At 52.2% G+C, this 14,717-nt stretch overlaps 1 protein-coding gene across 7 annotated transcripts in view; it reads left to right on the top strand.

The window, feature by feature from the left end:
• The window catches only part of ptk2ba (protein tyrosine kinase 2 beta, a), a 158,004-nt gene that overhangs the window by 105,881 nt on the left and 37,406 nt on the right, over positions 1-14,717 (top strand). For all 7 annotated transcript variants that reach the window (XM_067988486.1, XM_067988479.1, XM_067988483.1 and 4 more), the window contains 4 exons: positions 1,671-1,771; positions 5,313-5,402; positions 9,053-9,257; positions 10,919-11,033. In XM_067988486.1, coding sequence (XP_067844587.1) covers positions 1,671-1,771; positions 5,313-5,402; positions 9,053-9,257; positions 10,919-11,033 — 511 coding nt within the window. The remainder of the gene's footprint in view (positions 1-1,670; positions 1,772-5,312; positions 5,403-9,052; positions 9,258-10,918; positions 11,034-14,717) is intronic.

Genomic DNA, 14,717 nt, shown 5'->3' with positions numbered 1-14,717 from the left:
CTGGTCCTCCAGTACCACAGCCCTGGTCCTCCAGTACCACAGCCCTGGTCCTCCAGTACCACAGCCCTGGTCCTCCAGTACCACAGCCCTGGTCCTCCAGTACCACAGCCCTGGTCCTCCAGTACCACAGCCCTGGTCCTCCAGTACCACAGCCCTGGTCCTCCAGTACCACAGCCCTGGTCCTCCAGTACCACAGCCCTGGTCCTCCAGGTACCACAGCCCCGGTCCTCCAGTACCACAGCCCTGGTCCTCCAGTACCACAGCCCTGGTCCTCCAGGTACCACAGCCCCGGTCCTCCAGTACCACAGCCCCGGTCCTCCAGTACCGCAGCCCTGGTCCTCCAGGTACCACAGCCCCGGTCCTCCAGTACCACAGCCCTGGTCCTCCAGTACCACAGCCCTGGTCCTCCAGGTACCACAGCCCCGGTCCTCCAGTACCACAGCCCCGGTCCTCCAGTACCACAGCCCTGGTCCTCCAGTACCACAGCCCTGGTCCTCCAGTACCACAGCCCCGATCCTCCAGGTACCGCAGCCCTGGTCCTCCAGTACCGCAGCCCTGGTCCTCCAGTACCGCAGCCCTGGTCCTCCAGTACCGCAGCCCTGGTCCTCCAGTACCACAGCCCTGATCCTCCAGTACCACAGCCCTGATCCTCCAGTACCACAGCCCTGGTCCTCCAGGTACCACAGCCCTGGTCCTCCAGGTACCGCAGCCCTGGTCCTCCAGTACCACAGCCCTGGTCCTCCAGTACCACAGCCCTGATCCTCCAGTACCACAGCCCTGATCCTCCAGTACCACAGCCCTGATCCTCCAGTACCACAGCCCTGGTCCTCCAGTACCACAGCCCTGGTCCTCCAGTACCACAGCCCTGGTCCTCCAGTACCACAGCCCTGGTCCTCCAGTACCACAGCCCTGGTCCTCCAGTACCGCAGCCCTGGTCCTCCAGTACCGCAGCCCTGGTCCTCCAGTACCGCAGCCCTGATCCTCCAGTACCACAGCCCTGGTCCTCCAGTACCACAGCCCTGGTCCTCCAGTACCACAGCCCTGGTCCTCCAGTACCACAGCCCTGGTCCTCCAGTACCACAGCCCTGGTCCTCCAGTACCGCAGCCCTGGTCCTCCAGTACCACAGCCCTGGTCCTCCAGTACCACAGCCCTGGTCCTCCAGTACCACAGCCCTGGTCCTCCAGTACCACAGCCCTGGTTCTCCAGGTACCACAGCCCTGGTCCTCCAGCACCCAGTACTCTTAGACTGAGAGGGCTGCTCAGCCATTCACAACACCTGTGGACTCCAACTGTAGAAGAGACACGGCCGTGGCTATTTTTTATAAATTGCATCCAGGGCTGAGTTTTGAGGGTAAATATTCAAGAACACGGCCACTGCATCCTGAACCATCCTGCAAACTATACTCACAAAATCTTATTGGATCTACAAGCCAGAATGATTTGGTAAATCTCAGAAGTGTTTTTCAAGATTAGAGTTCAATAAAGTGATTATTTTCTTTCTCTTGACATTTATCCTTCTCGCTGTCTCTCTTTCTCGAGCTCATTTTCTCTCTCTTTTTTCCTTCCCTCTCTGTATTGCTGCTTTTCTTCATTCTCCTCACACTTGTTCTCAACTTCTCTCTATCCTTTTTGTCCTTTATCTCTGACCACCTATCCTTCCTACCTCCAGGGACATAGCGGTCAGGAATGTTCTCGTTGCAGCTCCTAATTGCGTGAAGCTGTGTGATTTTGGTCTCTCCCGGTACATAGAAGAGGATAATTACTATAAAGGTAGGAGACAATCATTCAGCACCTGCAACCACATTACACGTGCCGCTGACCTGTGAACTGAGGATTCCAGCACTGCTGCTCGTGATTTGAAATGGCAGCACCCTCAACTCCGAGTCAGGAGGCTGTGGCTCCAAGTCCAACTCCAGAGACTTGAGCTCATAATCCAGGCCGACACTCCAGTGCAGTACTGAGGGAGCGCTGCACTGTCGGAGGTGCCGTCTTTTGGATGAGACGTTAAACCGAGGCCCCGTCTGCCCTCTCAGGTGGACGTAAAAGATCCCATGGCACTATTTGGAAGAAGAGCAGGGGAGTTCTCCCCGGTGTCCTGGGCCAATATTTATCCTTCAACCAACATCACTAAAACAGATAATCTGTTTGTTGTTTGTGGGATCTTGCTGTGCACAAATTGGCTGCCACATTTCCTACATTACAACAGTGAGTACAATTCAAAAGTATTTCACTGGCTTTCAAATGCTTTGGGACGTCCTGAGGTCATGAAAGGCACTATATAAATGCAAGTCTTTCTTTTTCTTTATATAAACCCATTAAAGTGTTTGGGGGTAATTTTATCATAAAAACATAAGAACATAAGAAATGGGAGCAGGAGTGGGCCATTCGGCCCCTCGAGCCTGCTCCACCATCAACCTCAACTCCACTTTCCTGCCCAATTCCCGTTATCGACTGAAACCAATGGAAAGGAAGTTCAAGAGAGGCAGGTAATGGCGGCCGATCTGACATCACCCATTTTACACGATCGCCAAAAGTTAAAATCACCCCCTTTGTTTCCTGCGTTGCTGTGTGATCTTAAGCCAGTGGACGTTTTTACAAATAGGTGTATCGAGCTTCCACAGGGGCTCGGCGGGGGGAGCTTTGACTTTGTGCAATCATGTAAAATGGGCGATAGCGAATCAGCAGCCTGTTTTACATCTCTCCCATCCCTCGCACAAGACCAAAATCCCCCCCAGTGAGATTATCTGATGAGTAGAACAGGAAGATCCCAGGTTTGAGCCCTGGTCTGTGCGGAGTCAGCTGATGTGAGTTAGGCATTATATTTGGCCTCAGCTCCGATTCCATCCGTCTGTTATAGAGTCATAGAGTCATAGAAGTTTACAACATGGAAACAGGCCCTTCGGCCCAACATGTCCATGTCGCCCAGTTTATACCACTAAGCTAGTCCCAATTGCCTGCACTTGGCCCATATCCCTCTATACCCATCTTACCCATGTAACTGTCCAAATGCTTTTTAAAAGACAAAATTGTACCCGCCTCTACTACTGCCTCTGGCAGCTCGTTCCAGACACTCACCACCCTTTGAGTGAAAAAATTGCCCCTCTGGGCCCTTTTGTATCTCTCCCCTCTCACCTTAAATCTGTGCCCCCTCGTTATAGACTCCCCTACCTTTGGGAAAAGATTTTGACTATCTACCTTATCTATGCCCCTCATTATTTTATAGACTTCTATAAGATCACCCCTAAACCTCCTACTCTCCAGGGAAAAAAGTCCCAGTCTGTCTAACCTCTCCCTATAAGTCAAACCATCAAGTCCCGGTAGCATCCTAGTAAATCTTTTCTGCACTCTTTCTAGTTGAATAATATCCTTTCTATAATAGGGTGACCAGAACAGTACACAGTATTCCAAGTGTGGCCTCACCAATGCCCTGTACAACTTCAACAAGACATCCCAACTCCTGCATTCAATGTTCTGACCAATGAAACCAAGCATGCCGAATGCCTTCTTCACCACCCTATCCACCTGTGACTCCACTTTCAAGGAGCTATGAACCTGTACTCCTAGATCTCTTTGTTCTATAACTCTCCCCAACGCCCTACCATTAACGGAGTAGGTCCTGGCCCAATTCGATCTACCAAAATGCATCACCTCACATTTATCTAAATTAAACTCCATCTGCCATTCATCGGCCCACTGGCCCAATTTATCAAGATCCCGTTGCAATCCCAGATAACCTTATTCACTGTCCACAATGCCACCAATCTTGGTGTCATCTGCAAACTTACTAACCATGCCTCCTAAATTCTCATCCAAATCATTAATATAAATAACAAATAACAGCGGACCCAGCACCGATCCCTGAGGCACACCGCTGGTCACAGGCCTCCAGTTTGAAAAACAACCCTCTACAACCACCCTCTGTCTTCTGTCGTCAATCCAATGTTGTATCCAATTGGCTACCTCACCTTGGATCCCGTGAGATTTAACCTTATGTAACAACCTACCATGCGGTACCTTGTCAAAGGCTTTGCTAAAGTCCATGTAGACCACGTCTACTGCACAGCCCTCATCTATCTTCTTGGTTACCCCTTCAAAAAACTCAATCAAATTCGTGAGACATGATTTTCCTCTCACAAAACCATGCTGACTGTTCCTAATTAGTCCCTGCCTCTCCAAATGCCTGTAGATCCTGTCTCTCAGAATACCCTCTAACAACTTACCCACTACAGATGTCAGGCTCACCGGTCTGTAGTTCCCAGGCTTTTCCCTGTCGCCCTTCTTAAACAAAGGCACAACATTTGCTACCCTCCAATCTTCTGTAGCTGTCGATGATTCAAAAATCTCTGCTAGGGGACCCGCAATTTCCTCCCTAACCTCCCATAACGTCCTGGGATACATTTCATCAGGTTATGGAGATTTATCTACCTTGATGCGCGTTAAGACTTCCAGCACCTCCCTCTCTGTAATATGTACACTCCTCAAGACATCACTATTTATTTCCCCAAGTTCCCTAACATCCATGCCTTTCTCAACCGTAAATACCGATGTGAAATATTCATTTAGGATCTCACCCATCTCTTGTGGTTCCGCACATAGATGACCTTGTTGATCCTTAAGAGGCCCTACTCTCTCCCTAGTTACTCTTTTGCCCTTTATGATCGTCCCTCGGGGGCAGCACCTAATTCTTGTCTCACACGAGATTCTTGAGCCACTCACGAGGGAAGAGGAGCTGAGGTGGTTTCCCATTGCCTTCCTCGTGGTTTTTATCTTCGGAGTACCTTCTCCTGAGTGGGCAACAACCAAGACTAAAAAGCCCACCTACCCTTTACGCTGGGGGTGATCCGGACATGAGTACCCCCCGCTGTACATCAGCCCCGTATTGAGAGCCACGATCCGGTCTCCACTCACCAGGACCGTCTGGAGAGGGGCCCGAGCCCACCCTTGTGACTCACTGGAATATTAACCAGGGAGCCAGCGGTCACTCTATCGAGACGTGAGTATCCGCTGAATGTCAACCCAGTGTTAAGAGACCAGTGGGTAAAGATTGGTTATGCTTCATTTTCAGGTGCATAACCAATGGCAGGCAGACAGCGCGCACCCAAACCGAGAGGCCCAGTAATGGCCAAACTTATTATTTTAATGCTGAGATGAGGTGCAAATAGTGAGAAAAATATCTTCTTCACCAGTGTCCGCTTAACGATAACAAACATTTGTTAAAAAATATGAATATACAAGTACCTGGTCCCAGAGTTTAATGCTCTGTGAGAGACCGTGTTCATCGTGTATTACAGAGTTATCATTTGCTCCACAGCGTCAGTGACACGAATGCCGATTAAGTGGATGGCCCCGGAATCCATTAACTTCAGACGCTTCACCGCCTTGAGTGATGTGTGGATGTTCGGTAAGTGAACGATGCAAGAATGTTTTAACGGTGCCTCCTGGACCAAGCAGGGAGCATCTCCACCCTCAGGGATGGAGGACGAGACAACCCCACAGCTACGTGGCTGAGCAGGATCATTTCGGGAAGGAAACCCCCCGTCCTTACCCGGCCTGGGCCTATAGGTGACTCCAGTCCCACAACAAAGTGGTTGACTCTTAACTGTTCCCTGAAGTGGCCGAGCCGAGCAAACCCCTTGGTCGTATCAAATCATTACCGGGGGTCCTCAAAGAAGGCCCATCACCACCTTCTCAGGGCAACTAGCGATGGGCAATAAATACCGGCCTCGCCAACGATGCCCACATCCCGAGAATGAATTTTTAAATGAAGATCAGCACATCTCGGAACATAGCAACAGGAGGGGGTGATTCAGGCCCTCCAGCCTGCTCCACAATTTAATCAGATCACGGCTGATCTGTAGCTCAGCTCCATTTTCCCGCCTTTGCTCCATATCCCTCGATAGCCTCACCCAACAAAAATCTATCAATCTCAGTGTTGATAATTTCAATTGCCCCCCTGCTTCCACCAGCCTTTTGGGGAGCAAGTTCCAGATTTCCACTACCCTTTGTGTGAAAAAGTGCTTCCTGATTTCACTCCTGAACGGCCGAGCTCGAATTTTAAGATTGTGCCCCCTTTGTTCTGGATTCTCCCACCAGAGGGAATAGTTTCTGTGAATACACCGCTCGGGGATCTAGGGCTGGATCCGTCTTTTGGATGAGACTTTAAACCGAGGCCCCGTCTGCCCTCTCAGGTGGATGTGAAAGATCCCACGGCCACTATTTCGAAGAAGAGCAGGGGGAGTTCACCCCGGTGTCCTGGGCCAATATTTATCCCTCGACCAAGATCACTAAAAACAGATGATCTGATCATTATTAGATTAGAGTCATCGAAAGGAAGGAGGCCGTTCAGCCCATCGAGTCCGTGCTGGCTCTCTGCAAGAGCAATCCAGCTAGTCCCACTCCCCCGCCCTTTCCTCGTAGCCCTGCAAACTTTTTCCATTCAAGTATTTATCCAGTTCCCTTTTGAAGGCCATGATTGAATCTGCCTCCACCACCCCCTCGGGCAGTGCATTCCAGATCCTAACCACTCGCTGCGTAAAAAAGTTTTTCCTCATGTCACCTTTGGTTCTTTTGCCAATCACCTTAAATCTGTGTCCTCTGGTTCTTGACCCTTCCGCCAATGGGAACAGTTTCTCTCCATCTACTCTGCCTAGACCCTTCATGATTTTGAACACCTCGATCAAATCTCCTCTCAACCGTCTCTGTTCCAAGGAGAACAACCCCAGCTTCTCCAGTCTATCCACATAACTAAAGTCCCTCATCCCTGGAATCATTCTAGTAAATCTTTTCTGCACCCTCTCTAAGGCTTGCTGTTTGTGGGATCTTGCTGTGCACAAATTGGCTGCCGCATTTCCTGCATTACTGCAGTGACTACACTTCAAACGTACTTCATTGGCTGTAAAGTGTGTTGGTGCAGCCTGAGGTTGTGAGAGGCGCTGGAGAAATGCAAGTTCTGTCTTTCTTTTTTCTTTTTGGATTTTCCTCCACGATTCCACCTGAAGATGGCAGCAGCAGCATGGGGTGGTGAGGCCTGTCATTACCTCCACGCCCTGAACCTCAACTACCCCCCGGACCCCACCGAGACCAGCGGGAAACCCCCTCCCCACCCGAGGAATGTAATTGCCAGCAAAAGGGGGGGGGATTGAGGCCTGTGTTCCCGGTGGACTTTCCTGAATGGAGGGGGGGGATTGAGGCCTGTGTTCCCGGTGGACTTTCCTGAATGGAGGGGGGGGATTGAGGCCTGTGTTCCCGGTGGACTTTCCTGAATGGAGGGGGGGGATTGAGGCCTGTGTTCCCGGTGGACTTTCCTGAATGGAGGGGGGGGATTGAGGCCTGTGTTCCGGGTGGACTTTCCTGAATGGAGGGGGGGGATTGAGGCCTGTGTTCCCGGTGGACTTTCCTGAATGGAGGGGGGGGATTGAGGCCTGTGTTCCCGGTGGACTTTCCTGAATGGAGGGGGGGGATTGAGGCCTGTGTTCCCGGTGGACTTTCCTGAATGGAGGGGGGGGATTGAGGCCTGTGTTCCCGGTGGACTTTCCCGAATGGAGGGGGGGGATTGAGGCCTGTGTTCCCGGTGGACTTTCCCAAATGGAGGGGGGGGATTGAGGCCTGTGTTCCCGGTGGACTTTCCCGAATGGAGGGGGGGGATTGAGGCCTGTGTTCCTGGTGGACTTTCCCGAATGGAGGGGGGGGATTGAGGCCTGTGTTCCTGGTGGACTTTCCTGAATGGAGGGGGGGGATTGAGGCCTGTGTTCCCGGTGGACTTTCCCGAATGGAGGGGGGGGATTGAGGCCTGTGTTCCTGGTGGACTTTCCTGAATGGAGGGGGGGGATTGAGGCCTGTGTTCCCGGTGGACTTTCCCGAATGGAGGGGGGGGATTGAGGCCTGTGTTCCTGGTGGACTTTCCTGAATGGAGGGGGGGGATTGAGGCCTGTGTTCCTGGTGGACTTTCCTGAATGGAGGGGGGGGATTGAGGCCTGTGTTCCTGGTGGACTTTCCCGATGTCCGCCTCTTTACCACAGGTCCCCGGGGAGTGCCCGGTGGAGAAGGCCGGAAGGCCCTGGGCTGTGGTAGTAACAGCCTCCGTGTGCCCAAATGCAGGGAGAGGGTGCAGTCGAGGCCTTGGGCTCAGCAGCAGCCGAATGACGGGTTCTCCCTTCTCCCCCTGGAGCCACTGTGCGCCTTTAAGTCCCCGGCTGCCTCTTCTGCTGAGTTACTGACCGTCCTGCGGCAGCACCGCTGGGAGGTCCCATCGGCACAGACGATCATTACCGCTCCGTATTCACCCCTGAAAATCTCCCCCAGAAATTTATCTTTAAGACTTTGGATTGTAGATATTCCAGACTTGGAACTGGGGCGTCTGCCCACAGCTGGTCAGATCAATATTCTACCAGCTCTGGATCCTATGTTTGAACTCGGCCTAATTTGTCTGTGAAGTAGGTTTGTGCCGATCCTAAAGATACAGGCCCCAGGATACAATTCTCCACCAATTGGTGCAAATCGGCAGTCCTCTGTCCATCCGAAGCTGCATTATCTGATCTCACTTTCCTTCTGTGGCCCTGGGCTAGAAACTGGAATGAATCATCGAGGTTCCCCACTCCTCATCACCCTCCAGTGATTCCTGCCGGAAACTGAAGCCATGTGAACATCAGGTGAGAACAGGACTGGGCACAGCTGCGATGCCCCCCACAGTCAACCAGCCTGTGGATATTCACACATTGGAAGAATGGGCCGCTGGTCGAGGTACCGGAGGGCTGCTGGTGTACGTTAACCAGAGACAGTGGGGGTGAGGTTGGTCTTACAGCGGTAGTGATAGTGAATCAGCTGGCCTGGTGGCCACTCGGCCCAATGGCCTTTCCTCTTGGCTTCAATAGGAACGAAAACTGGGCTGGCTATAAAACAGGCTGCGGATTCGCTATCGCCTGTTTTCGTATGGCCAATAGGAACGCCTTCACCCCCAACACACTGTGAGAAGAGGGAAGAAAATTGGAAAGTAAAGTCCCGGAGAATCCTTCACCCCCCCTCACTGATCGTTCTTCCTCTCCCTGTCTCCAGGTGTGTGCATGTGGGAAATCCTCAGCTTCGGGAAGCAGCCGTTTTTCTGGTTGGAGAATCGGGATGTGATCGGTGTTTTAGAAAGAGGAGACAGGCTCCCAAAACCAGAGGAATGTCCCCCAACACTCTACACCCTCATGACCCGCTGCTGGACCTACGAACCACGAGAAAGGCCAAAGTTCACAGAAATAGTCTGTTCATTAAGGTGCGAATGTGGGGCTGAGCCTGAGTCCAAATTGGCTGATCTGTCAGAAGGAAATAATTAGACAATAGTCACCTGGCTGAGAGGGGTTACTGAGTGACAGTGTGAGGGAGAGGGATTAACATCAGTAGAGATACAGTCAGTAACACAGGGCGCTGGGGGAGAGGGGTTACTGAGTGACAGTGTGAGGGAGAGGGATTAACATCAGTAGAGACACAGTCAGTAACACAGGGCGCTGGGGGGAGAGGGGTTACTGAGTGACAGTGTGAGGGAGAGGGATTAACATCAGTAGAGATACAGTCAGTAACACAGGGCGCTGGGGGAGAGGGGTTACTGAGTGACAGTGTGAGGGAGAGGGATTAACATCAGTAGAGATACAGTCTGTAACACAGGGCTCTGGGGGAGAGGGGTTACTGAGAGACAGTGTGAGGGAGAGGGATTAACATCAGTAGAGATACAGTCTGTAACACAGGGCTCTGGGGGAGAGGGGTTACTGAGAGACAGTGTGAGGGAGAGGGATTAACATCAGTAGAGATACAGTCAGTAACACAGGGCGCTGGGGGGAGAGGGGTTACTGAGTGACAGTGTGAGGGAGAGGGATTAACATCAGTAGAGATACAGTCAGTAACACAGGGCACTGGGGGAGAGGGGTTACTGAGTGACAGTGTGAGGGAGAGGGATTAACATCAGTAGAGATACAGTCAGTGACACAGGGCGCTGGGGGGAGAGGGGTTACTGAGTGACAGTGTGAGGGAGAGGGATTAACATCAGTAGAGATACAGTCAGTAACACAGGGCGCTGGGGGGAGAGGGGTTACTGAGTGACAGTGTGAGGGAGAGGGATTAACATCAGTTGAGATACAGTCAGTAACACAGGGCGCTGGGGGAGAGGGGTTACTGAGAGACAGTGTGAGGGAGAGGGATTAACATCAGTAGAGATACAGTCAGTAACACAGGGCGCTGGGGGGAGAGGGGTTACTGAGTGACAGTGTGAGGGAGAGGGATTAACATCAGTAGAGATACAGTCAGTAACACAGGGCGCTGGGGGGAGAGGGGTTACTGAGTGACAGTGTGAGGGAGAGGGATTAACATCAGTAGAGATACAGTCAGTAACACAGGGCGCTGGGGGAGAGGGGTTACTGAGTGACAGTGTGAGGGAGAGGGATTAACATCAGTTGAGATACAGTCAGTAACACAGGGCGCTGGGGGAGAGGGGTTACTGAGAGACAGTGTGAGGGAGAGGGATTAACATCAGTAGAGATACAGTCAGTAACACAGGGTGCTGGGGGGAGAGGGGTTACTGATGCCCGATCTGGCATCAAAGCTATTATGCAGCATCCCAGGGCTGGCTGATGAGCCAGGTGCACCCCTAGTAATGCAGGCACCTGCCACCCACCTGCTAACTAGATGCCCTCCCTCAACACTGCCCACTCCAGCAGGGGTAGCTCCAACAATAGTTGCGATCCTGGCATAAATTTCCAATGATGTCAAACCGGGCGTGTTGTAAAACGGGCTGTGATTCACTTTGTCCACTTTCTCCTCCTCGGCCAAGACCAATTCCCCATTGGTTGTAATGAATGAATCGGCAGTGACCGGTTCATGAACTGTCTGACCGGCAGAAAGTGCAGGTTATCCTGAGCCGGATCTGTCTTCATTCCTTCACAGTGACATTCACCAGATGGAAATCGACCAGCAGAAAGAAAGGAGATATTGGACACAACGCCGTCTAACCATCAGGCACCCAGACAGCCACGTCTCGACAAACGAGCCTCCACCAAAGGTATTAGATCAGCTGTTTAGGGGATAAGATAAACATTGATATTAGATTTAATAACAAATGTACTTCGATATCATAAGCAGCTTTATTACCCCTGTAAGCACCAGGTAACAGAACCTCCACCGTCTTGCAGACAAAGCTCCAAACACGGTCATGTATTTTGAACAGAGTTCAATAACAGTCACCTCTTTTTCCCTCTGTCTCTCTTCATGGAAACTTTTGGGTTTTGTCTTAAATAACCTTCCTAAGGAGACGGCGGGAGCAGTTAATATTGGTTCATTTAAATGCAAATTTTAGATCGATTTCTTTCCGAAAATAATATTTTGTGATCCAGTCTGTGAGTAATTTGAGACCTGACGTGTGGTGAGTGTAACAGGCTCGGGAGGAACAGGGGACTTTGGACCTCTGGTTCCCAAAGCTCTCCCCCACTGGGGGTTTCCCTCGCCTCATGTCTGGGTCAGTTGTAGACTCATTGATAGAGACCGATTGCTATGATTGGTCAATAACTCCATTATCGTTGTATCATGTGACGACCTGGACTGTAGGAAGTGAACGAGATGGACCTTTGTCTTTCTTCGTCTGGCAGTTCCTATTTTCCATGTTCCGATATCCAGCTTCCACCACTCTCTTCCCATTGTTGAGAAGAGCCCCAACTCCAACTTCCCACTCCTTCAGGACTATTACAGTCTATTAACCTTATACAGCTCCTTTAACGTAGGAAAATGTCCCAAGGCGCTTTACAGAGGCGCAATCAGACAAAAATGGACACCATGACAAAGAAGGAGAGGCAGGAACACTGTGGAACTGACAGGAGAAATCCCACTCCTCCGGGCTCCACATGAATTGTTTTCTCAAATTAAAACTTACCTTTTGGGTGGCGGCCAGTTCCTGGGCAGCACCCACACCAGTTGGAGCCGTGCAGACCAGGTCCAGGCCCAGGCCCGCGCCCAGGTCCAGGCCCAGGTCCAGGTCCAGGTCCAGGCCCGCGCCCAGGTCCAGGTCCAGGCCCAAGCCCGCGCCCAGGTCCAGGCCCAGGCCCGCGCCCAGGTCCAGGCCCAGGCCCGCGCCCAGGTCCAGGCCCACGCCCAGGCCCAGGCCCGCGCCCAGGTCCAGGTCCAGGTCCAGGTCCAGGCCCAGGCCCAGGCCCAGGTCCAGGTCCAGGCCCAGGCCCGCGCCCAGGTCCAGGCCCACGCCCACGCCCAGGCCCGCGCCCAGGTCCAGGCCCAGGCCCGCGCCCAGGCCCAGGTCCAGGTCCAGGCCCAGGCCCAGGCCCGCGCCCAGGCCCAGGTCCAGGTCCAGGCCCAGGCCCAGGCCCGCGCCCAGGTCCAGGCCCAGGCCCGCGCCCAGGTCCAGGTCCAGGCCCAGGCCCAGGCCCAGGTCCAGGCCCAGGCCCAGGCCCGCGCCCAGGCCCAGGTCCAGGCCCAGGCCCAGGCCCAGGCCCGCGCCCAGGTCCAGGCCCAGGCCCGCGCCCAGGTCCAGGTCCAGGTCCAGGCCCAGGTCCAGGCCCAGGCCCGCGCCCAGGCCCGCGCCCAGGCCCAGGCCCAGGTCCAGGCCCAGGCCCGCGCCCAGGCCCAGGCCCAGGCCCAGGTCCAGGCCCAGGTCCAGGCCCAGGCCCGCGCCCAGGCCCAGGCCCAGGTCCAGGCCCAGGCCCAGGCCCAGGCCCAGGTCCAGGCCCGCGCCCAGGCCCGCGCCCAGGCCCAGGTCCAGGTACAGGTCCAGGCCCAGGCCCAGGCCCAGGCCCAGGTCCAGGCCCGCGCCCAGGCCCGCGCCCAGGCCCAGGTCCAGGTACAGGTCCAGGCCCAGGCCCAGGCCCAGGCCCAGGTCCAGGTCCAGGCCCAGGCCCAGGCCCAGGCCCGCGCTCTATTCAAGGCAGACCAATTTCTTGTTGGTGTTAGGCCCTGTCAATTGCATATGCAAAGGGACTAACACCTGTTATAGGCGGCCACCACGGATGCCTGAAAATTGGCCGAGGCCAATATCGCATTTCAGGTGTCCTTGGGGAGCAGGGCAGGGTCCTACGAAATTGGTTACATTTGCCCCCGGTTTCAGGACAGAAAACGGGCACAATGATGACTCATTTCTACCCCAGTATGTTCCAGTTTCCCACATCATTTCAAATTCCAACTACAATACCTTCTTTGCAGTGAATTAAAATGTATAAGATTTGATGAAACGGAAGTCTTGGTCCATCTATCACAGTGCGAGGCAGACGCAGCTCCCAAGAGAAAGAGACGGCCCTGCCCGTTTGTCTGAGCAAGCCTCAGACTCAAGTTCGAGAGGTGTAACACATCTTGCTGCCTAGTCTAGGGGAGAGAGGGAAACGCCCCGTCCCCTTTGTCGGGGTTTGGTTCGAACATACACCTAAAGGTGAAAGCACAAGATTCCAGATAGTTTTTGGTCAAACATGTTACTGATGGTTGTAAGACAAATTGTTAAAGGCAAGTTGTATTTGAGAAATTAAATAGAGGTTTTGAAGAGGTGACCAATTGAGATCAAATGACTACAGTGCATGTTCTGAATATGGACTTTCAGAAGGTATTTGACACAGTGTCTCATAAGAGGCTTGTTAGAAAAATCCAGGTGTTTGGTATAAGGAGGAAATGTAGCAGGAAACAAAGAGTTTGGGGAACTGGGTCTTGGTCATACTGGAGGAGGCTGGAAGTGATGGATCTCAAGGGTCCCTGCAGGCTTTGCTTTTGGCCTCTGTATATATCAATGATTTGCACGTGGGTATTGGGAGCATAATCGCAACGTTTGCTGAAAGTACAGTAGGAGGTTTAGCAAACAGTGAGGAGGGCTGTAAAAGACTTCAGGAGACCATAGACGGGTTAGTGGGATAGGCGGACAGGTGCCAGATGTAATTTGGTGTGAATATGTGTAAGGTAATATACTGTGGGAGGAAACACAAGGAAGTGGACTGTGCATTCAGTGGCATAAATACATATTTCCCTCAAAGTCCGAATGCAGGTAGATATAGTCATAAAAAGGCCAATAGAGTTTGGGGTTTTATAAATAAGGCCATAGAGTACAAGAGTAAAGAAAAAAAGAAAGACTTGCATTTATATAGCGCCTTTCACATCCTCAGGACGTCCCAAAGCATTTCACAGCCAATGAAGTACTTTTGAAGTGTAGTCACTGTTGTAATGTAGGAAACGCAGCAGCCAATTTGCGCACAGCAAGATCCCACAAACAGCAATATGATAATGACCAGATCATCTGTTTCTCCTGATATTGGTTATGATAAATTTGTACAAAACACTGGTTGGGCCACAGTTAGAGTTCTGTGTGCAGTTTTGGGTGCTCCATTATAGAAAGGACATTAAAGTCACAGAGACTGTACAGCGGAAATTCACCAGGATGATGCCAGGGTGAGAAACTATAATTATGAGCAGAGACTTGAGATACTGGGACTTTTTCCACTGGAGCAGAAAAGGCGAAGAGGAGATTTAATCAAGGTTTTTAAAATTACTATGAGGCTTGATAGATTGAAGAGGGAAAGACTCTCTTCTCTGATTGGGCTGTCAGTGACGAGGGGCCATCAGTTTAGAATTGTCACTCAGAGTGAGGAGAGACGATAGGAGAATTTTTTTTACGCAGAGGATTTTGGAGAATGGACCACTTCGCCACAGGGAGTGGATAAGGGAAAGAACATTATCCAATTTTTCCTTAAAAGATACAAATATTTCA

The sequence above is a fragment of the Heptranchias perlo genome, chromosome 8, assembly GCF_035084215.1.
Source record: "Heptranchias perlo isolate sHepPer1 chromosome 8, sHepPer1.hap1, whole genome shotgun sequence".
Taxonomy (NCBI): domain Eukaryota; kingdom Metazoa; phylum Chordata; class Chondrichthyes; order Hexanchiformes; family Hexanchidae; genus Heptranchias; species Heptranchias perlo.
The sequence above is the reverse complement of the archived record's forward strand: the minus strand, read 5'-3'. Positions and strand labels throughout refer to the sequence as shown.